Genomic DNA, 26,862 nt, shown 5'->3' with positions numbered 1-26,862 from the left:
GTACCTTTTATTCTAACTGCATTCAAAGGAAAATCATATATCTGAATTGAAGAACAGAAGCGATTGGGTACCATTAGATTAACACAGTTGAACTGGGCCTGAAGTGTCAGGAACAGAAAGCAAAACTCAGCCTTCAATGGAGAAAGTCCACACTGTTGAAGGTCAAACAAAGGAACGTTTTTTTATTTATATAGGTTTGGGTGGGAAAATATATTTAAGCTGGGACCCAAATAGCTCTGAAGGTGGTTGCAGTATAAAGAGACTTCTGCCTCTAGGTTCCAACTCAAGTGTAGCCCTGATGTAGTTTTATAGCAGCTTACTGATGCACTCTTGTTCTGTGGATGAACGTTCCACTGTCTCAAACACCACCCACCCGGAAAGTAGTAATGCCCAGGCGGTGCCCTACCAGTGCCAGGAGGAGGCTTGCAGTGGCAGAAGCATGATGCTTGAGAGAAAGAGAAGTGGGGGCATGGGGGCTAGGGCTTCCCTGCACAGATCCTTGCATTTTTCTTTTAGGGTGTGGAGTGGTGGGAGAGGGTTGAGGTTCAGAGAAACTCCCTGCAGTTTCATATTCCAGCAGATCCCAGCTCCATGCTTTCACCATTGAACCTTCCCTCTCCCTCCCCCTGCCAGAGTAGGGATAGAGCCCAGGTTTCCTGGATCCTAGTCGCATCCATGCCTGCCCGCTCACCCTCTAGTGGTGGAGCTATGCAGACAAGAAATGGTATTAACTCTTAACTTGCAACTGCTCACAGCACATTCTACCTTTAGCACTGCCAAATATTCCACAGATTTAATATGGTTCAAGTGTACTGCATAACTTCAACCTAAGAGGCCATATTACCGAAAAGATCACCACCATTGGAATTACTTGGCAACCACATTGTCAGACATGTGAAGTAAATATCAAATCAGCAAGGAGGTTGAGTTACTCTTATATGCCTTCACATGGTTTCCATGATCTAGCTGACGTATGACTGAAATGGTATATATAGAGAATATATAGAATCAGGCTGTGCTATTTCTTGTCCTGTATTTATGTGCAAGACTTTGGGACCCAGGGCTCTCTAGCACTTAAAGAGCCTGTATTTGATGAATAGCCAGGTTAATAACAATATAGCAGGGAATAGAAAGGATGTGGAGAAGTTGGAGAGTCCAGCAGAGAGCAATGAAAATAGTTTAGGGGCTGGGGCACATAACTTAGAGGCTGAGGGAACTGGGTTTACTTAGTATGCAGAAGAGAAGACTGAGACGGGGTTTGATAGTAGCCTTTAACTATCTTAATGGTAGTTCCAAAGAGGATGGAGCTGAACTGTTGTTACTGGTGGCAGATGACAGAACAAGGAGCAATGGTCTCAAGTTGCAGCAAGGGAGGTTTAAGTTGGATAGTAGGAAAATCTTTCTCACTAGAAGGGTGGTGAAGCACTGGAACAGGTTACCCAAAGTGGTGGTGGATTCTCCATCCTTGGAGGTTTTTAAGGCCCAGCTTGACAAAGCCCTGGTTGGAATGATCTAGTTGGAGATGATCCTGCCCTGAGCATGGGGTTGATGACCACCTGAAGTCCCTTCCAACCCTAATTTTCTATGATGCTACGATTGTAATAGCCTGTTAATAATTACAATTACAATAAGACACCCACTGTGTGGGTTTGTTTGCTGCCTGTATGTGTATTTATGAATTATATATTGTGTAATATATAATAACTAAATGACTGGTAAGCAGGTAAATTCAGTAATATAAACAAATGGTAAATGTATTTTAATTTTCCCAACCACAGTTTTATTCATAGATTCATAGATGTTAGGGTCGGAAGGGACCTCATTAGATCATCGAGTCCGACCCCCTGCATAGGCAGGAAAGAGCGCTGGGTTTAGATGACCCCAGCTAGATGCCTATCTAACCTCCTCTTGAAGACCCCCAGGGTAGGGGAGAGCACCACCTCCCTTGGGAGTCCGTTCCAGACCCTGGCCACTCTAACTGTGAAGAAGTTCTTCCTAATGTCCAATCTAAATCTGCTCTCTGCTAGCTTGTGGCCATTATTTAGCAGGGTCCCAGCAGGGCTCACTGACAGCTTGCATTGGAAGGATTATCAAGGAGCTAGCTGTTCTCCCTCCCGTTTCCCCACCCTGCCCTTGGAGGAGGGAAGGGAGAGTGGAGAGTGAGATGCTGGGGGGGCCTACAAACCCCTGTAGCACTACATGTAACTGTACAGACGTTACTTATAGTGCTACAAAACCATTAAATTTCTCTTTCAAAGTGCTGCTGTTTTGTAGCTCTTTCACTATTTTTGTAGCACTACAAACAGTTTGAAAGTCTGTGTTCACTTTTTCTAGGGCTGCAAGTGTGTCATTAGTGCTACAAATGTAATTCCTGCCCCTGACTTAACGTAAGCCTGTGCCCACACATTTACAATTTAGCTAACTTCCCATGATATTAATAGAGCTCCCCTTGTGCTTTTTAAAGTCAGGCATGTGTTTAAAGATCTTATTGAATATAGGTCTCAGTTAGTAATTACTGAATATGGGTCCCAAGTTACTCAATTTAGTTTCTTCAGCTATAGCATCTTTGCCTTTTGTCTTCATATATATATGTGTGTGTGTGTGTGTGTGTGTGTGTGTGTGTGTGTATATAGTATCTCTTCATGTTTCATTATACAGATTGCTAAGCATTTTGCTTTCATTTCTGTATGATGTTCCCTGACTCCTTGATTGTTAGTTCAGAAATTGTCCTTTCAAAAGAGGTTCGTTTTAGCCATTCTTTGTTCTTACCTTGGCTTCTTTATATCAGGCAGAGTCAGGCACAGTCTATTGGAAAATAACAATTTTGTGTGTTCTTCTGGCAAGCAGAATCAAACTCTGTCACTCTCTGTTGCACTTAACACACTTTCTGTCTGTCAGACCTCCACAGACCCCTTCACTTGCTTTTCATGTATCTTAGGAGTGCATGAACCTGTGTTATTACAGCCTGCCACTTTGCTGACAATAGAAGATTTTGGTTACTGCACCACTACAAAATCATCCATTGTTTTCAAAAAATTAGTGGCCCAGAAATCTTTTCTTCTCCCTCTTTCTTGTGGTGCAGGGTTTCTTATTAACTGAATTGGTATTTAGTCATTATACTTGTTCATTTGCTTTGGCAGGATACCTTTTAATAGCCAACAGTACCACACACATGTATCCTATCAATCTGGGTGTCATAAAAAATCCCTAATCTAAAGCTTACTTTCTTTTAGATGTCAGTCTTTAATAAGTGACACCTTGTATACATAGCAGAAAAGAGTTTGCAAGACAAGTCTCAACAGTTTACGCTGCTCAATTTGTATATACACATGTCTATATATAATCACATTTCTAATTCATCTTGAGTAAATCCAAAATCATGATTTCTCTCTCCAAATGTAGACAAGCATATCTTGGAAAACCAGCTTTTGCGCTGATGCACATATTTATTTACCAACGTATGCAGTGCTGTACAGAGTGGGGTGGTCCAGGATTTGGCAAGAGTGGGATGCACCCCTTGTCCCAGCCTCCTCCCCCATCCCACAAGTATGGACACACCTTCCATAGCAGTATAGCTGCTATGGCAGCCTCTGGGGACTTTTTAAAAGTCTCCAAAGCATATAAGAATCCCCTCCTTCCCCTCCATACTCAGAAACACATCTACTTTCCTCCCTCCCTCCCTCCCCTCCTCTTCTGCTGCTACTGCTTTCCTCACTGTCCCAGGGTGAAAGCAGCTGGGCTGCGTGAGAGCTAGGAATAGTGACAGCTGTACCAACTGAGATGGGCAGGGAGTGGCAGGGGTTGTCTCCCCGCCTCCGCTGGGGAGCAGGCATGAGAAGGGGGAGCCCCTGCCCATCATCTCTCCTGGCTGTCATGGTTCCTAGCTAAGCCACCCCTGGAGCTGCTTTGAAACTTTTTCCCCACCCCAGACCATGGGGAAAGTAAGTGGCAGGTTAGGGGAAGAGGATGTGCTTCTGAGCACGGAGGGCAGGAGGTGAATTCTTACATGTGCTGAGGACTTTAAAAAAGGCTCCTGGGCTGGATCTAATCTGAATGGGGGTAGCATAGCTGTGCCACTGCACCCCCTCTGCACCCACCCTGGTGATGTATGCCACCATTTTTTAAAAGTATAGAATGCTCACAACTTCAGTTGAAGTCCAGATGTGCAATATGTGTTCAGCACCTTTGAAAAACAAAAAGAAGAACATTTGAAAAAGTAAGATATAACATACTGTACATTGTATGTCAAAGCCATACTTCAAATATTAAACTTAGAGACAGATGAACAGGAGAGAGGATGTATTCTGCAATCATTAGTAAATAGTTTACTCTTTATTGTATCTCTGAAAAGACATGACATGTTATTTTTCACTTGGTACCTGCCTCTAAAGACATATTCCCCTGTACAATAGTGATAATGCATAACCAGACCATTAAGCCAGCATTTGAATCAGCAAGTGACTCTATTAAATTCAAAATGTATTTTCTCCTTTCCTGCAGATCTATTTCTAACCTTTTAGGAAAGAAACACTTTAATTTGTTCAGTGAATTACAATGAATTTAAGTGTATCAAGTGAGGGCTGGGGTGGCACGGGCACTAGGGTGTATAGTTAGCATTTCAGAGGTTGTAAGTTTGATGCCAGAGCCAAAGTGTTCATAGCATGGCCTGTCAGATTCCAACAAATCTATGAAAACTTACTAAATACCTTGTCACAAGGACATGAGGGGAAAAAAAAATCAGATACAGTTTTGACACAGAGACTGCATTATTACTTTAAAAGCTTAAATTCAGAAAAAATATTTAAACAAGTGTATAAGTCCATCCCTACTGAGGTCAGTTTTTAAGCATGTGTGTTCTCACTTTATGCACATTCAGTGAGACATAAGCACATTTATGCTTTACTTAATTAAGGTCCAATGTAACAATCAATACACATATACACCCACGTATATCTTAATTTACAACATGTGGAATCAAAACTAGATGTATTTTATGCTGCCTTAAATCCAGAAGAAATCTATAGACTTCCAGTAGAGGCTATTACATAGTTTTCACATGTTTAGAAGATATGTGCTGTTTTGTTTATGTGGTCCAAATAACTGAACTGCTTGACAAACTATGAATGAGATTCCATCTAGGCCTAAAAGATGTTTTCCTGAGTAGACAGGAGAGATTTGATGGGCCGTAGAGCTATAAATGAACAGCTAAAATATGAAATGTCTACAACTCACTAGCCCCCTACATTTGTTTTTAGGTTCAATGGTAAATGGATGGGGTTCTGCGTCTGATGAGGACCGTAACTTTTCTAGTCATAGATCTAGTGTAGGTAGCTCCTCAGATGACTCCATCTTTACCAGCGGCAGTTTTGCACAAGCACTGGTTGCAGCAGCAGATAAAGCTGGTTTTAGGCTGGATGGAACCAGCCTGACAAGAACAGGTTTGTAGACTCAAAAGTTGATGCTTTCTGCATGAAGGGCTTCTCTTCCTTTCTTCCACTTCTACTTTTCAGTGAACCTGTCTCACTCAACATTTATCTAACATGCATGAGAAAAGGTGGATGGATTTTTTTTTATCTGCATAGTTTAATCAAAGCTTCACACTGTGTGTTAATTTTGGCAATCCAGAGCAATGAATAGCACAAGCTTTTAATTACAACCTTTAGTCTGCTATTTCTCTTTACTCTGCCTCCGCTATAGATTTACTGACATGTGTTCCCTTTTATATTGCAGTGAAGAGACTACTAATTTTGCCATGCAATTTCTGATGATTTAGTTTTTGCAAAATCCTCTCACAATCAATAATATTTCTAGTAATGAAAAGCACTTCTGTCTCCATTACTGCTTCTCTATCACCTCTCACTTGCAAAAGCATTTTCTGGGAAGACTGTAAATGTGGGATGAGGTGGTGTAAGTTTATCATTAACAGTGCAACTATTTAACAGCCCTCTTAATCAGGTGCCTCTGCAGGCACTTAATTCAATACCTAATTACATTTGGATTGCTGAATATTAATTAAAAATGTATCAACTGCACCTACAAGTTAAATGTAACAGTCCAAAATGACTCTTGCTTTTTAAACAACCCACATTATGCTTCTAAAATAAAGTGGTAAATAGGAATACATTTATAATTTACAAGCCTATGTGTCATTTTCACATGTTTGTTTCTAAGAGCACAAAGTAAAATTTAAGTTTAAAAAAAGTGTTTTGGATAAAAAGAGAATTGATTTGCATTTGAACAAAACAGTGAAATAAGTGTTGCTATTTATTTAAATCCCACAACGGACTATTAGAACTATATGAATTATGGATATTTGTTCTTTTTGCTAGGTATTCATTTCACATTCCTCCACACAGGTGTTGCAGTGGTCCCATAATGTTGGAACTTTTAGTATTCTTCTCACATAAATCATGCATGTCAGTAAATGACTTGCAGTTAGGAAAATTGCCCAGAAACACAGGGGCTGCTAGCAAAATTTGTGTATATGCAAAATAACTTTAGTGACTTCATGGCTTCATGACTAAAAGTTAGAGGGGTTGTGGCACCCACCCAAGCCACCTGCAAAGACATATGGTGAAATCCCAACTTTGTTTACATCAACGGGAGTTTTGCCACTGACTTGCATAGGGCCAGAATTTTACCCAAGCTTTTTAGTTAAGTTCATCATTCTTTAAAAAGAGTTATTTCACTATTTGAAAAAGACAACCCCTCATATTTCTTTGTTCTATTGGGGAAACATTGATTGTTGTTTTTTCTTTGGGAAAAAACAGCTAATGTGCAGACATTCAGCTACACCAAGCAGGCAGAGTTTGGCCAAATAAAACTGATTATTTTGCCTCAGGAGACTCTGCAGAAAGTCATGTATAAGAAAAACAACCTTTTAAACCCTTTCCAATATTTGTGTGCTATTACTCAGGTTGAATCAAGCCTATTGAAGCTGTTGCCAAGATTTCCATTGACTTCAATGACCTTTGGATTAGACCTGTTAAGAGGAGCAAGCTCTGCCCCTGTCACACATGCACACACTTTAACATGTGTCATATTTCACAGTGTATCTGTGCAAGGAAGATGTATCTTCTTTTGTCAAGTGTTGTATCATCTTAGCTTGAAAAACACCCAAATAAGTTTTGAGTAGGTGTTAGATGCAAGACAAGTGATCGTATGCACTTTAAAAATGGCATATTATCCTTGTGATAAGCCATTACTTTCAGTATATGTCAGTATATCCCATTGTCATCATATAACTGCCCTGGTAATAATTTATTATTCTTTTCTTAAGAGTCTGAGTTGACAGGAAAAAGAAATACTCCCAGATTGTATCCACACAAGTGTGGACATTCAGTTCCCTGGGGACAGCCAGCAGTGACACACCTTGTGCTGCTATTTGTCCCTGGGGAACACCTATACCACATGCCCTCTGGCATGTGGCAGGTTACCCCAGGTCAGGTAAGGGAGGCCTGGAGTCATCACTGGGCTGGCCCCAGCAGCCTTATCTGGGGTCCTGGGGGCCTCCTGGGGCTGCAGCAGTGGCGATCCTGCCACTAGGAGCCTGTCCAAAGTGTGGCTTTGCCTGGCCAGGCTCCGGTATTGAGCGGCATGTGCTGCCCCCAGTTGTGCCACTCCACTTTTTTTTGTGCAGGTCTTTTTTTTATTTCTGCATATCCTGGGGTCAAAGCCCTACCCTCGATCTGCTTCCTTGCAGCGCAGAGAACAGCTCCATGTGCAGTATGTGGCGCCATATACAGCGCAGTGGCACTCATCTGGACACGGCCCCAGAAGCTAGTTGTAGGCTGATGACAATGTGATACCTCCTACAATATATCCTCCTAGGCTAGCATGTTCTATTCAACAGTATATTGATGCAGTCTTTAAAATGAATATTATCTTGTTGCTCTGCCATGACTCCTTCATAGTGTAACAGGGTGTTTTTCCAGCTGAGAAGATGCAGCGTTCTTTCTGACATTCTTTATGGAGAGAGTCTCCAGGCCCTAATTCTTTGCCTGTTCTGCATAGACACTTTCCCCCAAGTAGAAAGCAAGTGTAAAATGCTATCCCTGATGTGAATAGAAACTTCTCAGTTGATAGCATCTTACGTTCACTTTGCATGCATGTGTCTGACTATGTGGAATGAAAGACACTGGAGAATCAGTTACCAATCATATGATGCCTTACACTTCTAGAGGGCATCATGCTCCTTGCCATACTGTTCAATGACTTGTTTTTTCTTTTTATTTTATAACACACTATGACAGGAAAATTCAATTGCAAATGAAAATGAGCTCAGTGGACATGCCCTTTGCTCAATATGAACACATTTAATCCACCACAAAGAATTTGGCACAATTGAGCAGTTTTTTGCTTGAGAGACTCCAGATGAGAATAGCAAAGGTAGCTCAGGTCAGATATGATTTGCAGTGAAAGAGCTGTGTTGGAAAGCTTGCACCGTCACCTGTCTGCCCTGTGTCTGATTCATGTCAGTGCTATTGCTATTAGCCTCTTACTTCCATGGGTACATGAAACAATCACAGAAGCTGACATTATGAATTAAAAGTAAAACTTATGAAATCACTAACATTCAGTGAAATATGGAACTTCATCCTAGACTCACTCAGTTGTGCTTATATGTTAGTAGGAGTTTGCTTTTATAAGATATTTCTTTACAATGTGAGTAAAGGGTGGAATTTCAGGGTCATCTCTGAATATCTCAGCTACAGTATTTTTAAATTAAACCCTTAATATTTTGTTCCTGTCTTTTTATGATTGTATTCATATCTAGAGACAGTAGGAAACCGTAGAGAAAATAAGAAGAAACTAAAAAAAAGCAGTTCTCTCATGTATGAATACCTGATAAAAATTAAGAAATTGTGGGCAATATTTTGGAGTGTAATTTTGCACTGTTCTTTCATGAAGGAAATTGCCAATATCATAAAAAAACAACATAATTGAATTAATATGGACCCTGAGTCCTGCTAAACCCGGAGGTAGATTAAAGTGAGATTAGAAGAAGATTGTTCAGAGCACTGCTGTATTCTGGCTGTCTTCTGCCAGTATTTTAGTCCTTTAAACACTTTTACTGGGCAACATAGTTTGGAGAAACCCAGAGGCATCTCTAAATTACACCACAGGTCAGAAATAACATCCAAAAAGCATGGGGTTAAATGGAACACAAAGTCCATACAATACTTTGTCTCTGCCATGAAGTCCTACATAAATTTTGTCTAAAACCAATGGGTCTCCAATGAGCAGTGTATTGCTCAGCAAGATCAGCATATCTGATTGCTTGAAAAATTTCAACACTGGGTAACATTAAAACAAATAAGTTCAAAACAAAGCTGTTTAAATGTGACACATGTAAAAGAAATGAAACAAAAAAGAAATATATTGTGAAAATACATTCTAAAATTCTCTTCCAGCCTGATTAAAAAATAAGCAAAACATGTATTCAGATACCTGGAAGACCTGAACCCAATAAATACGTGTATTTAAAAAGAAACGATGAGCTGTGCTTATGTGAATCCTGCTCCAATACTGTTGAACGCTGCCTCATTAGAATAGCATCAAGGATGAAAAAATATATATTGTAAAGGAATTATATCAACCAGTTTGGCTGTCAGCTCTGAATACTAAATCAAGCCAACGTGCATTCATAATTGGTTTCAATAGGCACCTATACTTTCATCATATAAAATAAAATAAGGGGAAAATGATTGCAAAATAAATGTACCTGTGCTTTTATTTTGGGGGGCCACTAGTTATACAGGCCTACTTTAATATGTATTTTGTAAAATAAATTATATTTTCATTGACATTACTCCATAGACTTAGTTCACTGGTACCACTTAAGATGAGAATCTGGCCTTGTGTGTACGAATGCCTGTGTAATCAGAGGGAGTGTCTATGGAGAATAAATTTTATATGGTTGTAAAACTATTTTCCCCTCTGTAAGAATAGGTAGTTGTTCAAAGACATCTGTTCAGCATACAAAGTATGTAGGCATTATAGAACACACTTATTATAATGGATAGAACAGGCTGAATTAAAACAATAAAAGACCACATAATGCCGAGTTTTCCACTTTGTATACAGGGATGTATCTAAAAGCAATAGTCATCACTGGGAACCTTAACAAGAAACCTACTTTTCATTCAAGTTGCCCCTGAGAACTAAAAAATATTCATTGGAGAATGGGTAGATATATAAAAGGACAGCCCAGTTCACTGCAATAATGTTTCCCATATGTTTTTTTTAGGCAAGGCGTATCCTTCTTCTCAGAGACCTCGACCAAGCAGTCCATTTTCTACTGATAGCAACACAAGTGCAGCTGTGAGTCAGAGACCTAGGCCTACTAAAAAACACAAGGGAGGCAGATTGGACCAACCCCCATTGCCACACCGTAGGGAAGGAATGACAGACGGTAAGTTCTGTGGGTTAAAATCAGCTCTGTGCTGATAAGCTGCAACATGTATGGTGCGTGAGTTGAAAAAAAATGTAAAGTGTTCCTTAACGCAGTGGGGCCAACCTTTTTATCAGGCATGCTGCAGATTAGCTTTACACCTTCCCTACAATCCTCTTCCCCTGCCTGATCAGCTGCTCTGCTTTCTGCTCCCTGCTGTGGGCTCTCTGCATAATTTGCTGTTTGCTTTCAGCTTCCTGGCCTGTGCTGCTTTTCTAATCTGCTGTTCTGTTTTCTGCTCCATGTCCTGTCTGCCACTGTGCTGTCTATCTCCTCTCCAGTCCGCCATGTACCACACACAGAAACTTCCTGTGCCACTTGTGGCATGCATGATGTAGGTTGGCTACCCCTGGCTAAGAGAATATATTTTGGAGTGGGGTTTTTGTTTTGCATATGAAATCCCTTAGTCCCTAAATCCTCAAGTGAGCAATGTTGAATTAAGAGATATGTAAAATTTGGTTGCTCCATTGATCTAAATTTAAAACAAACTTCTTTGGTCCCTGTCTTGCTAAACTATCATCTCTTGGATTTCCTGAAATCTTGATCCAGCTCTTATCAGAAATGACTGTAATTCACATGATCTTTCATCAGAAGCATAACTTTTAGGTAATTTTACACAAACTATAAAACCCAAATAAATGGCTGTAGCTGTATTCAGATGAACAAGTTCCCGAGAAAAAATTCAAGGCAACCCTTCTATTTTCTACTTCATTCATGCCTTTTGCTAGCCAGCAGAAATGTCCAAAATAAGTCATGTCAGGGTTGCCTAACATTCCTGTCTCAGATTAGTCATGCGGCCCATTTTTCCACCCACCTCAGCCCCTTAGGAGCACTTTCTCTCTTTTCAACTCTCTGGCAGCCCCCAGAGAGGGAGCTCTAATCTATTTCTCTCTAACTCCCACTTCCCACTTGCAAAGTCCTTTTGTGTTTGTTCCTTCTTTTTTAATTACCCAAATGATTGGCTCTCCTGTTTGTCTCTGCTGATTTACACTTGCGATTAGCAGAAGGAGCAAGTACCACCTGTCCCCAGCTGTATATGCATGTTCAAATGATCTGGGAGAATTCTCCAAGTATTATTTTCCTGGTCGAAAAACTTACCTGGAGACACCTAAGAAGACATTAGAATGCTTGAAGGGCAAAAAGCTTGTAGGGCTGATCTGTTGATAGTACAACATTGGACTCAGGTCTTCTGGGATCCCCTCCCAGCTTTGTCCCTGAGTCTGTCATTAACAGGGATCCTGGTTTTCTCTGATTAAAAAAGTCCCCCAAACCCCAAATATCCACATTTTTCCATGATCAAAAAACCCAGCACTTATATATATAATATTACAGAACCACCTGGAATATATATCATGGAAAAATGTGGATTGTGTGTTACTTTTTTAATACAAAAATTGGAGGGTTTTTTTTTTTATCACAGAAAATCAGGATCCCTGGTTATTAACCAATCTTTGCTTCAATTCACCTGTGCTGAGGTTACAGTGTGGGGGACACACACACTAATTATAAGGAATGCCTCACAGGTTGCCTTCTTAGTAAATGAGCCAATAGGAATCAAAGGGAAACAAAGAATAACCTGCTTCTGCAAAAGAGGGTGCTTGCTGCTAACCATTCTACCATAGGCCATTTTTGTCAAGTGTATCATGAGACTGCAAGCACATGCTAGAGTGGTACCTGCAGTGACTTGACCTGTAATCTAACTAGCACTTTGCACTCTTAACAGTGGCTCAACTAATCCCAAACTAAATCTCATAGTCTCTTCTCAGGGGTTATGCTTTCCTAGAGCATCTGATTTCCCAGTCCCTCAACTGTAAAACCAGTAAAGAAGGCTGCCATTGTCCCCACATTTCAATTATAAATCACCTTGCAGTTTTTTCCTATATTAATCTTGTTATCAGACAGTATTCATGGTGTCTTGGCTGGCATCACACCAAAACAGTCAGCTGCTAGCCAGGTCTGGACATCCAGGATAAATGTTGTACCTGACATTTAACAGAGAAATCCTATTTGGATGCATAGGTGGTGCATTGCGGGGTAGAGGCGGGGAGCACACAGAGACCCATCCCCCACCCTCTCCCAGATTTCTGGGGGGCTCTGATGAACACATCTAGGGGGTCTGCAAAAGGTGGCTGTGCTGCTGCTGCAGCTCCAAATCCTCCCACAGAAAAAGGCTGGGTAAGTGGCAGCAGCAGGGAGCGCAACGTCAGCAGGCAGAGCCTGTTGCAGCTCCCCCGGTGGCCAGAGGTTGCCGAAGCACCAGCAGCAGAGCACAGCCCTCCGTGCCTCATCCTGTCCCCGCCGCTGCTTCAGTTGGGATGTGGCACCACTGCGAGAGGGAGAGAGATAGAAAGATCCAAAGGGGGTCTGCACCTCCACTCCCCATTTTTACCAGAACCTTTAAATTGTGCCTTCCTGCTATCAACTCTTACAAGTCATCTATGTTTAGATGGAAAAACCAAAGTACTTGTTAATGCAGTTATGCATCAGGATGTCTCCAGGGAAATCACTACTCTTTGGTTTGCAACTTTTCTGGAGCAGTTGATCTTAGGGAATGATTTTGCTTCCCTCAGCACATGCTATTGTAAAACGTCTAGTGATAATGACCTGGGCATAGGGAACTGAGACTGTAAATCCTAGTCTCTCTAATTTTTTGATAACTTAAATTCCTACTTTGTGCGTGTGTGTGTATATGTATATATGTATAATATTTTACAGGACGCATCTATGGGCACAAGTTTTTTATGTTCAAAGGGTTGGGGGAATGGGGTCCAGGTCAGCCTTCTCTGATACGGGAAGAGATTTATTATGGCCCCAGATGCAGAAAGGTCTTTATATAGGTGCAGGGAGACAGCAGTTTGTATCTGGTAACTATAACTAAGGCAGGGGAGATTACTGGTGCAGAGCATACAAGTTGCTTAAGCAGAAGTGGGGAGTTTTGAAGGGAGTACCTCTTTCTCAGCATTTTTATAAGGAATGGAGGGGGTATCACCTTGCCAGACAGCAAATAATTAGATAGCTCTATCAGAGAGAGATTGGTTGGTGGCAGCATAAATCCTTACAGTTGAACCCAGACATAGTTCATCCTCGCTTAGGGTGCAACTGGCCAACAATGTGCAATGGAAGCATTTACATGTAATACTTCCAGATGTGTGCGAAGCCTTATGAAAAATAATACCACATTTCACTTAAAATCATCTGATCTTATCAAAATGCTTTATAAATGTGAGTTTCCACATCCCTGCTGGGCATCATATAACAATTATTCCTACTTTAGAGACAGATAAAGAAGGAAAGCTAGGTTAAATTTCTTGCCTGAACTCACTAAGGAAATTCCCTGCAGAACCAGGAGTTGTAACCGAACAAATACAGATCTCCTGTTCCCATCTCTTTTTTCCTCACCGGTGTTTGGTTACTGAGAGTTCTCAATCTGCATTGGGATTTCCAGATGAAAGTCTCTGTAGCCTGTGAAGCAATAATACTGAAATACTGTTTAAATGTAATGTTTGATGTTTTTATCTCTGTTCTACTGTCTGCCACACATTTAGGTTCCACCATATTATTTTTTTCACATTTGTTCATTTTAAACTGTAATAGTCCTATTTTGTAGAATGTCGTTATCCAACATTATATAATGGCTGCTTTTGCTGGATTCAATGGATGTCCAAACAGAGGCTATACATTATACCTTCAGTGATCTGACTTTCAAATTGCACAAGCAAATGCCAATTTGTGGTTCTGTAAGTTAACCGGCTATGATTGCAATAACATCAATTATAAGAAAAAACATTTTGGAAGCCAACATCATAAAACAATTTCAACATTGGCAGACTCCCATACCCTCCCTCTTCTACCTACCATAATTCAAACACATTCATTGGCATGAAAGGTCACAGCTATATTCATAACTAAAAAAGTCTCAAATAAATTAGTACTGAGCATAAAGTACACACCAAACCTGCTGACAGATTATTATAAACTCATGCTAGCTAGAAAACAGATATTCCAAAGTGGAATATTTAGCACCCCATTCAAAAGCAAAAGTACAGTGGCACTAGAAGGTGCAACTCTTCCTCGTTTTCACTCTCATTGTAGATACAACCCAAGACATCATGACACATTTGTACTATTTGTCACACCTTTTCAAGTTCCATGAGAAGTCTTTACATTGCTGTAATCTACAAAGGATAAAAAAAAAAGGGATAGAGCCTCACCAGGTGTTAAATCAACAGAGATACTGACTTACAGCTAAGGACCTATCCCAACATGCTAAAAAAATAGCCATAATTGACCATAATGTAGTACATACTTATAAACTGCAGGTTGATGTATATACACTACAGGTAAGCAGCATGGAAAAATTTCTTAGCTGAATGTCTGTGGTGCTTCCATTTTCTTTTTATCCTTCTCAAAATGGTCTCAGATTAAATAGAAACCCTAATCTATTATTAGGCTATTTTAATTTTTAATCATATTGTCCACATCTCCAGGCTTTGTCACTGTCCTAGCTTTCTGTATAGTGAAAAAAGCACGCTTTTTCATTGAAAGCCTAGTTTGAAACCGTGTTTTAAATAGTAGCACCTTAGTGACTTGGATATAAATCTGATGTTTATGTCACAAAATTGGCTATTTCAGTGTTCAGTTGGCTATTTTATAAGGACTTGAAATATACAGTTATTCAAAAATTTTAACAATTACAAATTTTCACTGAATTTTGAAACTATCATGCAAAAATATTCACCATCATTAGCTGGATTTATTTAAAATATATATTTTGACAAGGGTATTGTTATTGTTTTAATGGTAAAAAATATTTAAATTAATTTGATACTTTTCAAAATTAGAAATGAGATCAACTTTGATAAAGTTGTGCTTGCAAATTTTGAATTTATTCAAACTCCAAATGCCAAAAATGAAAGTAAATGCTTGGGGTGAGGAAGCAGGTCCCAACTGGATTGAAATGAGGATACCCTGACAAATAAAAATATCCTTTTTTTCATAACTTTTCTTAATCACCAGACTACCATTGAATGAGCCAGGTACAGTACATTCAAAAGAAAATAAATCACATGCTTAGAAACAAAAGTCATGACTCATATTCTGTTGATTTTAATGACAGGTTGAAAGAGTTAGTGTCATAACAACTGAAGTGCAAGGCTAGTAATGAAGGGTAAACATTTCAGACTAACATGCATATGCATTTTCTTTAAAAAGTAAAAAAAAAAAAAAAAAAAAAGCTTCCTAAGGGACTCATACAATTTTTAAGGGAGATTTTTTTTCCTGCAACTTCAAACAGATCTTTCGTTTCAGTTAAATATTAGTTTGTTCTAAATCTTATTCACATTTTTTAGATCTTCCACCACCACCAGACCCGCCCCCTGGTCAGGGTTTAAGGCAGCAGATAGGCCCTGGCCAACGCGGAGGTTCGGCAGAGAGAAAAGGAAGTTCTCTTGAGAGGCAGCATACATCCAACATAGATGAAACAAAGAGCTCATTGGATCGTCAAGCTAGAACATCATTAGAATGGCAGCGACAAACCCAGGAATGGATAAGCTCCACAGAACGTCAAGAAGATTTAAGGAAAGCCCAACACAAACAAGCATTTGGATCAGGTGTGTGTGCTGCACCAATCAAAAATAGAGACAGCTTCTTGAAACATTTCAACTGAGGGTTTATAACTCACAACAATGTGAGATAAACCAGAGACTAGCATTTTCAAGGCTCATAGTAGAAGAATGAAACATCCACAAGTGGAATGAAAGCCTGCTAATCTACTTTGATCCAAGTTCAAGGTTCTGTGTTCCTTCCTGCAACGTTGAGATTGCATTAAAGCATAAATCAGTGCATTCTTTACATGGCATTGGGAATTCATACTGTTGCCAAACATTGCAGAAGGAAAATGGAAGCAGAACGCTGTTCTTGGCTGGCAAGAAAAGAGGAAAAGATTTCTAAGTATTTCCTGATATGATATATTTATTTGTACTTGGAGGGTCATATTTCCCAGTGTTTTCAACCAGCGTCTAAACTGAAGCTAGCTGGTTTTGTATGCCTGCAGTAGGCTGACCTTTCTTAACTTCAGACATTCCATCATTCTTTCCAGCTATATTTGTAGTATCGTTTTCTCTTTATCTGAAGGTATGACAAAGCAATCTTCATCAGTTAGGCTTAGCATGGCAGCACTTCAGTCTTCCACTTTTAATCAGCAACTTATCTTTTTTAAGTACTAATCTTGACTTTTACATTTATTTCAGGCTTGTTAAAATGTGTAAAGAAAGTGAGATTGGACAGGAGATATAGTTGAACAACATTCACAATTTCCTCTGTCAACCTAACTTCAACCATTTCATATACCTTAACTATTTTCTTTAACCCACTCCTCATACTTAGCTCACTGCTGGTTAAATAAAACAAACAAGGAGACAATTAAACAAGGAACTGAAAACAGTCAAAGCATACACCGTGCTTTTCTAGGGTTATGTTGTATATTTGTGCATGCAATAAACTTGCACAAATAATAATAATTATTCAAGCACTGATTCTCCTAGATATACACGCTTACCTCATGTCTGTAAAAACAATGATATACAGGAAGCACCTGTTCCTGGAGAATGGATTTATGAATATGGTACCAGTGGCTATAAACAGATGTCACATTGTGTCCCAGAATAAATCAGTTTATCCCAGAACAAAGTACAGTTGTCCAAATGTCCACAAGCATTATTCCAGGATATACCTTTGAAAGGTTCATGGTATAAGAAGTCGTAACAGTTTATGCTGGGACATCCCAAAGTGTATCTGAACAGTTATTCTAGGATTGCATCATTGAATCAATGACAGAAAAATAACAGTGCAGTCAGCTGTTTGCTAAACTCTGATTAGAAGGATGATGTACATACACACCAATCCAGGATATTTCTGTTGTGGGACAAACAAAGGCACAACTTGTCCTGGGACAAATGCAACATCCATTCCAAGCCTATATATATTCCCTTTTATCTCAGCCTCAGGAAGAAATAAATTGTTCTGCTGAATTCTAGACAAAAGAAAATTATCTTAATGTCTACAACAGTTGATCCAGTAAATACTATTAACTTATTAAGAACATAATATTGCTTCTGATTCCTTCATTAGTACCATCATATGAAGGGCAGTACCTTCCCTTCAAGTGAAAGGTAACTTAAATGAATATTCTGCTTCCTTCATTGTACATATATTGGCTTCAAACAATAACAATATTTTAAAGTTACTTTGCATAGTCCAATAACAACCTTAAGAGTAACAAAACAGATGCTTCAATTTCTTCAACATATGCAACAAAATATATTTATGTTTAACTCCTCGGTTCAAAGTTATAATTGCGATGGACCTTAGGCTTCCTTCTCTTAGTAGTTGAAACCAGAGAGACAGAAGAGGATGGCAACTAATCAGTACCACTTCTGCTGCCCAAAGTGACCAATGATGCAGGTCTCTTTTTGAGAGATGGAGTGATTATGCATTGCTTGTCCTTTAAAACTGAGACTCCATCATTTAATCAATGACAAAAAAACCCCAAACCAGACCAGTCAGCTTCATGCTAAACTCTGATTAGAAGGACAAGGTATGTATACACCAGTCCAGGATATTTCAGTTCCAGGACAAACACAGGCATGACTTGTCACAACATCTGCTTGTCCTTTGAAACTGAGGAGGTCCAAGGCATGTAAGAAGTTCAAGGCTTCCCTTGTTATATACCTTAGGAGGTGTTACAGTTCTTCTCTTTGGTGGGAAGGATATAGTGAACTGACCTCAAAACCTCTCTGCAATGGATTATAGTGGTGCTCAAGTGCCTAGTGGGTGCATCTACATGAGTAATTAATGCAAATCAATAAACTCCAGAGCAGTTGGAGCCAGAGTAAACTGCTCCTGGGTGCAATGTCTACACATACGCCCGGGACAGCAACAATTTGAGCAGGGGCAGAGCAGGCCCGGGCTTGCAGGGGCACAGGGGGCAACCCCATACTTTGGGTATCAGGTGGTGGAAGGGCTGGTCGGGGCATGAGGGTGCAGAACCTGCAGAGCTGTGTAGCAAGGCAGCAGGCCCCTCGCTGGTCTGGCCCCTCGCTGGCTGGGCTGATCAGGTGCAATTTACACCCATGGTCGGTGGCTACATGTGAATTTCACTGCAGGTAATTACTCTTCCATAAGATAATTACTCCTCCATAAGATACTGTCCCCAACAGTACTATTCTATGGTGGAGTTAATTCATTTACTGTTTCCCTAATACCGGCACACGTGTAGACAGCGATGCTTTACTGTGGAGCTAATTAGCCGGCTCCACAGTAAAGTATCTGTATAGATGCACCCACTATATATGTATTTCTTTTCCACTCCAACTTCTTGCTCTTCAGCTTTTCATCTGCATATTCTTTCTCTGCTAGTTTTAATGGGAAATACTTATGCATGATTTTGATAGTAATAATTATGAATGGACATCTTTACCTTTTTTCCCGTTTGAAATCTATCCCGACCTGTTTCTTTTACTCATGATCAAGTTTACTGGGTCATCAGATAGCAGTTGCATTTCTAAAATATTTCCAAAGAAGTAATTTTAATTGGCTTCTTTCTGAAAAGAACAATTGCTCAATTTACTTGACATCATTCTAAACATGTTCACTGATACTGTGTGTTAATATTTTGAAAGCATTTTTAGATTGAAGGTTAAAGGGGCCAATGTATTCCATTCTATTACAATGGAAATCTTATATGGAATAATATATTCATAGCAGAAGGGATCAAGAATCCTGGTACCCTCGTAATTCTTTAAGTCCTCTTTTCCTTTTTATTCTCCAGTGTGTTGTTTTCAGTCAGTGCCTCATATCTACATTTTAGATCCCAGTTATCCAAGCACTTACACATGTCAATAATTTTACTCTCCTAAATAGTTCCATTGATTTGGCTCAGGAAAGTGCTCCAAGTTGTGCATATGCAAATGTGTTCGATCTTTCACAGCTTTCAGAACAAAGACTGTGCACACTTTACTTGTAAAAAATTTAACACAATTTGGGTACTGTACATATAAAACAGCAATTGTGGCTGAGTACTTTCTGAAGGATGCATTATTTTGTGTTATTCTCCATAATATTGAATGACTTATACAGAGAACAATTTTGATTATTTGTCATATTATTTCTTCAGTAAATTACATCCACATAAGCCAAAGAATCTTTTAGTCCTTGACTAGCTGCAATAGTAACCTCAACTGTTGTAGCACCCAACCAATGATCTAGCTGCCCCCATAAAGGAGTATGAACTCATAGATTCATAGGCATTAGGGCTGGAAGGGACTTGGTAAGATCATTGCATCTAGCCCCCTGCCCAAGGGGCAGGAAGTCAGCTAGGGTCAAAGGATCCCAGTAAGATAAGCATCCAAATGTTTCTTAAAAGTGTCCAGAGTAGGTGCTTGCACCACCTCTGGGGGGAGTCTGTTCCAGGCCTTGGGGGCTCAGACAGTAAAGAAGTATTTCCTTACGTCCAGCTTAAACTGATCTTGCAAGAGTTTGTGACCATTGCACCTTGTCATCCCTCAGGGTGCTCTGGTAAACATGCATTCCCCCAGATCCTGATGCACACCCCTTATGTACTTATAGGCTGCCACCAAGTCACCCCCTGAGCTTGTGCTTCTCCAGGTTGAAGAGTCCCATAGCTGGCAGCCTCTCTTTGTAAGGCATGATCATGCATGTGGCTCTCCTCTTAACTCTTTCAGTCTTCTCCACATCCTTCCTAAATTGCGGGGCCCAGAATTCGATGCACTACTTCAGCTGCGGCCTCACCAAGGCTGAGTACAGTGGGAGGATGACATCCTGGGTCTTGCTTGAGATGCATCGGTAGATGCAAGCCAGAGGTTTGTTCGCTTTGGCAGCTGCGGTATCACATGGATGGTTCATGTTCATCTTGTGGTCAATCATAACCCCCAAGTCTCTTTTGGTCATAGTGCTAGTGAGTGTAGCATTGCCGAGCCTATAAGTGTGATGCAGGTTTTTTTACCCGAGGTGGAGCACCTTGCATTTCTCCATATTGGATGCCATCAGGTTTTCATCTGCCCACTTTGTAAGCCTATCAAAGTTGGCCTGGATCACCAGCCTGTCCTCAAGTGTGGACCCTCTTTTCCAAAGTTTGGTGTTGTCAGAAAACTTAGCCAGTCTGCTTCTGACACCATTGTCCAGGTCATTTATGAAGACATTAAAGAGTACAGGACTGAAAACAGAGTCTTGAGGGACACCACTAGTCACTGAGTGCCAAGTTGATTTTGTTCCATCAACTACCACTTTCTGGATCTGACCTTGGAGCCAGTTCCCCAGCCATCAGACTGTGGAGTAGTCAAGGCCGCAGTTGCCCAATTTTTCCGTGAGAACATCATGGGACGCAAGGTCAAAGGCTTTTTTTTAAATTCCAAATATATGATATCAACCTCTTCCCTTTTGTCCAGGTGATACATCTCCTGGTCATAGGAGGAAATGAGGTTGGTCAGGCAAGACCTACCCGCAACAAACCCATGCTGGCTGTCCCTCAGAATGTTGCCTTCTGTTAGCCTGTCAAGAATGGTTTCTTTGATAATTTTTTCCAAAATTTTCCCAGGGATTGAGGTCAAACTGATTGGCTTGTAGTTTCCTGGGTCTGCCTTGAAGGTGGGCACCACATTGGCCCTCACCTTGGTTGTCCCGCATCATGTAAGGCAGGGTGGTCCCTTTGAGCTGGTGAAAAACCAATGCAAAGTAATCATTAAACAGATTGGCTTGTCAGGGCCTCAGAAACAAGCCTCCTGAGCTTATGAAAATCAGCTTTCCTAAAGTCAAGGACTGCTGCATTACTGGCTGACTTGCCAGCTTTGTGATGGATAGTGAAAGTAATCAACTCATGGTTACTGTCACCCAGGTTCCTTTAAATTCTTAGGTCACTGATAAGATCATCCTCTTTGGCCAGCACCAGGTCCAGCAGTGGCTTACCTCTTGTTGGCCCATAAACTTCTTGAGACAGGTAGAGCTCATCCACGCATATAGGGAAGTTTTGAGACCAATTGGATTCGGCCGAGTGCTCTTCACATGGGATGTCCGGGTAGTTGAAGTCTCCCATGACAACCGTGCACCGAGAGTATGCAGCTTTGGCCGGTCCCTGGCGAATTCTTGGCCAAGCTCTTGTTCCTAATTTGGACATCTGTAGTAGATTCCTACCATTGTATCCCCTTCACCACGTTTCCCTCATATTCTAACCCAAAGCATCTCCAGTCATCCTCCTTGCATACCAGTCTCAGCCTGTAGGGATGTATAGTTCTCCTTTACAAAGAGAGCTGCACCCCTGCCCTTTTTTTCAGCACAATCTCTCCTGTACAGGGTATAACCATTTATACCCATAGTCCAGTCATAAGAGGAGCCCCACCAGGTCTCTGTTATCCCTAGGAGATCATAGTCGTTTTTGTTTAGCAGTTCCTCCTGTTTATTCCCCAAACTCCTAGCATTAGTGTATAGGCAAGTAAGTATGCCATTGGAGGCCCTAGGCTTCCTTGTACTCATGGAAAAGCTCTGTTCCTGGGCTAGGGTAGGAGTGGGTTCCCTTGAGCATCCTAACCTGCTGATTTTGCAGTTGGTGCTTGGTGAATTTGCTGTGGTGTTGTCTGCCCATGTCCTGGTGAGCTTAGTTTAAAGCCCGGTTGAGCAGGTCAGCCATTCTGGCTGAGAAGAGCTTTTTCCCCAGTGGAGTAAGGTGGAGGCCATCTCTTCCCAACAGACCACTGCCTCTCTCTCGGAAGCGCGTTCTGTGGTCATAGAAGCTGAAGCCTTCACAGTGGCAGCAGCACCGCAGTCTTCTGTTTACTACCTCACTTCTTCTCTCCCTTCTCAGCCCGTGACCTGTAACCAGAAGGTTTTAGTTGTGCACTCCCTTGGTTTTAGCTGTGCACTCTTGCTCCTCAAGTCCTTGTATTTTTCAAATGAGCACCCATAGCCTAATTCTAGAAAGTGTATTTGCTGATTACTTTTGATCATCTCTAAGGTGTTCCAACTAGTAGCTTCAACCCTAAATGTTGTATGTTGAGTTACCTCAGTGATCAGCACAATGTAAGACCAGGTTTGATAATCATGAAGTCATTAGTTGCTCAACTGAAATGGATTATATAAAGACTTCTCCTGTTGTATAAGTGCAAGAACTGTAGCAAATTAAAGCTCAGTCCTGCAAAGGGAAAAACATAGTCAGTGGACCTCTTGAGGATCACAGTGCTGGGAAAAAATGCCACTCAAGAAGCATAGTTGAAGAACTTCAGAACTGACTAGGGGATTTAGACAGAATATTAGAATCCTTTGTTACATTTGTGATTTAATATAATGATTTAATTTATGTATTATATATGTGTCTCACACCAGAATACTTTCGGTTAAATTATTAACAGAGATATGATTTATGATAGGATCTTTTTAAATATTTCACTATACCCATTATACCCTTACCCTTAGAAAAAATAGAAACCCTCCCCCCCAAATAAGTTTTCAATATATTTCACACACAAACTCTTCTGTGCAACTAGCAGCTTTTCATTCCCAAAACATGCAGCCAGCTCTCTGCTAAACTGATTTACATTATTTGCTTTTATTGCTTTCTTTGCACATTGTACCATATTTCAGGCAGTCTTTAGTCAGAAGGTTGCCATCTGGGTTGCTTGTTAAAGCTTGCTGGTTAAAAACTGTTAATAAAATATAAAGGTCTTTGACAGATGCTATTTTCTTATATCTTTTAAGTGTTTGCTTACATTTTACCAAGGACACTACAATCATAGTACACAAAACTGATATCAGTCCTTATTCCCTGAAGAGCTAGTGTCCTTCTCTGTGAGTTTTAAGATTCATCTTCCTTTCCCATTTCCAAACATCCCCATCTTTCTTTACCCTGTATTGAAGGAGTCATGTCTCACTCAGTAGCAATGTTTAGTAATGGGAAGAAGAGAAAGAGAAACCCAGCTTAGATTCTGATCCAGTAAAGTACTTCAGCAAGGACAAATAAGCATGTGAGTATTCCCATTTACTTCAATGGGGATTACTTGTATGCTTAAAGTTAGCTATGTATTTAAGTTCTTTGCTGAACCTAGGTTTTACAAACTGCCAAGGTTCCCTCCTCAAGATGGCTTGAGCACCCTGTGTACAAGAAAACAAGCCAGTTCTACAAAATAAATGGCTTGCTTCTATGGTTTGTGTGCCAGACCATTCCTACTCTTTGTTGCTTCCATTGTTATAGTAATAGCAGTACCCAAACCCCAATCAAGTCTGAGGCCTTGTTTTGCTAGATATTGTGAAAAAAACATAGGGATGTGCATCTGTGAGTACCAGATGTTAGTCCTTGATTGTGTCTTTGTGGTAAACTTACTATCCATTGCAGTAGTGTCCTAAACATAGTGTCCGAAATCAAGTTACTCCATCTAGGCTGCGTCCTAATATCCATGAAGTGCTACAGTCAGGCTGTCATTCGTAAGTGTTAATTAGCCCACCTAAAGTCCCATGTGGACTCCGTTCTTTTGCTTTCAATTCCTGATGAAAAGCAGCAGGATGCTGGAGGGCACTGCTTCTAGGTATGGTCCTCCTCCCTTTAGCAGCCTCATGTCAAAGGTTTTCTTGAAAGGAGGTATAAGCAGAGAACTAAACCTGTGCCCAGTGTAGAGCACCAAGAAGAAAAAGACAAAAATGTATACATCCCAAATGTTCCAAGCATAAAATTACTTGTACAATACAGTTTTCCATTGGAATTTACAACCAGTAAAATAATCGCCAATATGCTTTTACATCCTTGGAAATTACTGAACTGAAAGAAGCTAATTAAATTAGCTGATACTGTAGTTCTTTATCTAAATTGATTGAGGTAATGTAACCATAATTTAAACCAAAGAAAAGGGGGAAAAAAGCACGTTTCTCCAAGCTTAAAGCAAAAATCTAATCATAGCTACATTATTCTGGAAATTGTATTGCATGTGTATGTCTATTTTTATTAAGCAATCTATGATTCATCATCTCTTTTTTCATAATGAATCTAGATGTTTATAATTAATACAAACAAATGTATGAGTGTACATGAAAACAAGATTAAATTCATGCTGTTTTCATTGTTGTGGAAGCAGTAGAGAATGAACATGGAGGTATTTTAGGTACTGCTGCCATATCATACAGCAAAACAAAAGAAAACAAAACCCCGTTTAAATGCAATCTTTAATGGATGTTTGTTCTCATCTGGGTAATGTACTTCATAGAGAATTTATGTTTTCACTTTGTTTCTGTTTTCTTTTCTTCTAGAGGAGGCACTGGTGCCATATAGTAAGCCCAGCTTCCCATCCCCAGGTGGTCACAGTTCTTCAGGAACTGCATCTTCTAAAGGATCAACTGGACCCAGAAAAGGTGAAGTCTTGCGAGGAGGTCACCAACGCAATGCCAGTGACCTTCTAGATGTAGGCTATGTGGGATCAAACAGTCAAGGACAGTTTACTGGTGAATTATGTAAGTGCCTTTGTAGTTACAATTCAAACTGTCAAAAGAGACACAAAAACCTCATTAATAGTTTCAGTGATACAGGATTGAACTCTAGAGAGGAGGAGGCTCATTCTGACAGTCAGATATGATTCTGACCCAGATTGTTGTCACTTCTGAAAGGTCTCTTCCCTATGATGAGGCCAAGTGGTTTAAATTCATCTCTCTTTGGCAGTAGACTTCGGTGAGACTGCACCCTACAAAGTGCTTTTAATAGATGCAATGCTGTGATGTATGCTAGGGCCATTTATTTAATATATCTGTAAGTCTGCAATGATAGTGTAAATGGAAATTGAATTCACTGAGCGTTAGAACAGGTCTTTTGTTAACCCAAGTACTAACAACCCCTTACCTTGTACAGCACTTGCATAACACTTGCATAACACTCTAAGAGGCAAAACAGATTCTTAGTGGATGCATCTGCACATGGAAGTAGCACGGTTCATGCCAGAGTTTATTGCTCCTGGGCACAGCACTTACATGTGCCCCTGAGACTGCAGCACTGAGCCAGAGTGGTGAAGCCCTGGCTGGCAGGGGGCCCCAGGAGTCAGCCCACCAACTTGGGGCTGCTCTGCCTGGCTCATTGTGGTGTATAGTGGCTGACTGGGGTATGATGGTGCTATAGTGTGGGGCTAGCTGGCGGACAACCCCCACATGGCAGCACTCTCATGTTCCAGCCAGCCCTGTCAGCATTTACGTGTTGTGGCTGAGTAAAAAACTCCGCCGTAGGATAGTACTTGTCTCAGACACAGTACTAAGCTACAGCAGAGTTAGTTAATTTACTCCTGCCTAACATCTCTGCACATGTAGACAGAGACACTTTACTGCAGGGCTAATTAGGGAACTGCAGAAAACATCTCATGTAGACACTGCTAGTATTAACCAAGTTACCACACTGTATGGTGAGAAAGACACAATAGTTCTCTGTCTCTCTCTCACACACACACCTCTCCCCCTACATGCAGTGAAATGTTGTACCTCAAAGATGACGCCTGGTAAGTGCTAAATGTCAAACACTTCTTATCCAAAAGAAAGTTGAACAAAATAACTAAGCATGTTTATTGTGTGTGCTGCAGTAATTTTACATTTAACTTTCTCTTACATATTGCAACCTTTTTTCTCTCTATCTCTTTCTATAGAGTAGTTAAGAAGAGACATCCCAAGCTGCTCTGATGGACCATCAGGTCTGAACTCATGGAAGTGATGACACTAAACAGTGCAATGAACATTTTCTTTATTTATGTACTATTAAAAGAACTGTAAATGCAATGTAAAGACACACAGCCACACATATCCCACAGATACTTTACTTGTGTTCTTCTCTTTAATACACCATCCACCTTAAACTATTTCTTGTCAGGAGTATATAAAAAAGAAAGAAAAAAAATCACCCTGAAGGATGAAAAGGATTTCCCTCTGTATATAATTTCTTTTGTTGCATTGCTATGCAAGCTCACCTTTTTAGCTATGTTCATATTATTGTCTGTTTTAATTGGTCTGTTGTACTATATGTGAATTAATAGGCTGTGGTGCCATATATTAACTTTTAATTGTGTAACTTTTATGTTTAAAGTTTGCACTGCAATTTTATTTGGTGATAAGCACAAAACTCTACTCCTCGTGACATGAAGAAGAAAAAAAGACTGAATGTGTGAAGAGCGTTTATGTGCTGTGAACTTTGTTGGATAACATTGGATGTAATGGAGTATGTTAGATGGTTTTCCATTGGGGTGTAGAAATAGGAAGATGACAGGCAAAATTGATGTTAGTGAAGACATCAGGGACAGAATTAAATTGTGTAATAAAAAGCAACATGGTTGCTTTTACTATTTAAAAAGGGGTCAAAGGATGGAAATATGAGTTTCAAAAGTGAATAT

General features: G+C 40.2%; 1 protein-coding gene across 1 annotated transcript in view; it reads left to right on the top strand.

Moving 5' to 3' along the window:
* LOC102382210 (roundabout homolog 2-like) overlaps nt 1-26,449 on the top strand; it is an 89,129-nt gene extending 62,680 nt beyond the window's left edge. The window contains exons 12-15 of the mRNA XM_025194803.1: nt 10,250-10,414; nt 15,802-16,062; nt 24,755-24,955; nt 26,125-26,449. Coding sequence (XP_025050588.1) covers nt 10,250-10,414; nt 15,802-16,062; nt 24,755-24,955; nt 26,125-26,126 — 629 coding nt within the window. The 3' untranslated portion in view covers nt 26,127-26,449. The remainder of the gene's footprint in view (nt 1-10,249; nt 10,415-15,801; nt 16,063-24,754; nt 24,956-26,124) is intronic.
* Nucleotides 26,450-26,862: the final 413 nt, after the last annotated feature.

The sequence above is a fragment of the Alligator sinensis genome, unplaced genomic scaffold (assembly GCF_000455745.1).
Source record: "Alligator sinensis unplaced genomic scaffold, ASM45574v1 scaffold1134_1, whole genome shotgun sequence".
In the NCBI taxonomy this organism is placed as follows: domain Eukaryota; kingdom Metazoa; phylum Chordata; order Crocodylia; family Alligatoridae; genus Alligator; species Alligator sinensis.
The sequence above is the reverse complement of the archived record's forward strand: the minus strand, read 5'-3'. Positions and strand labels throughout refer to the sequence as shown.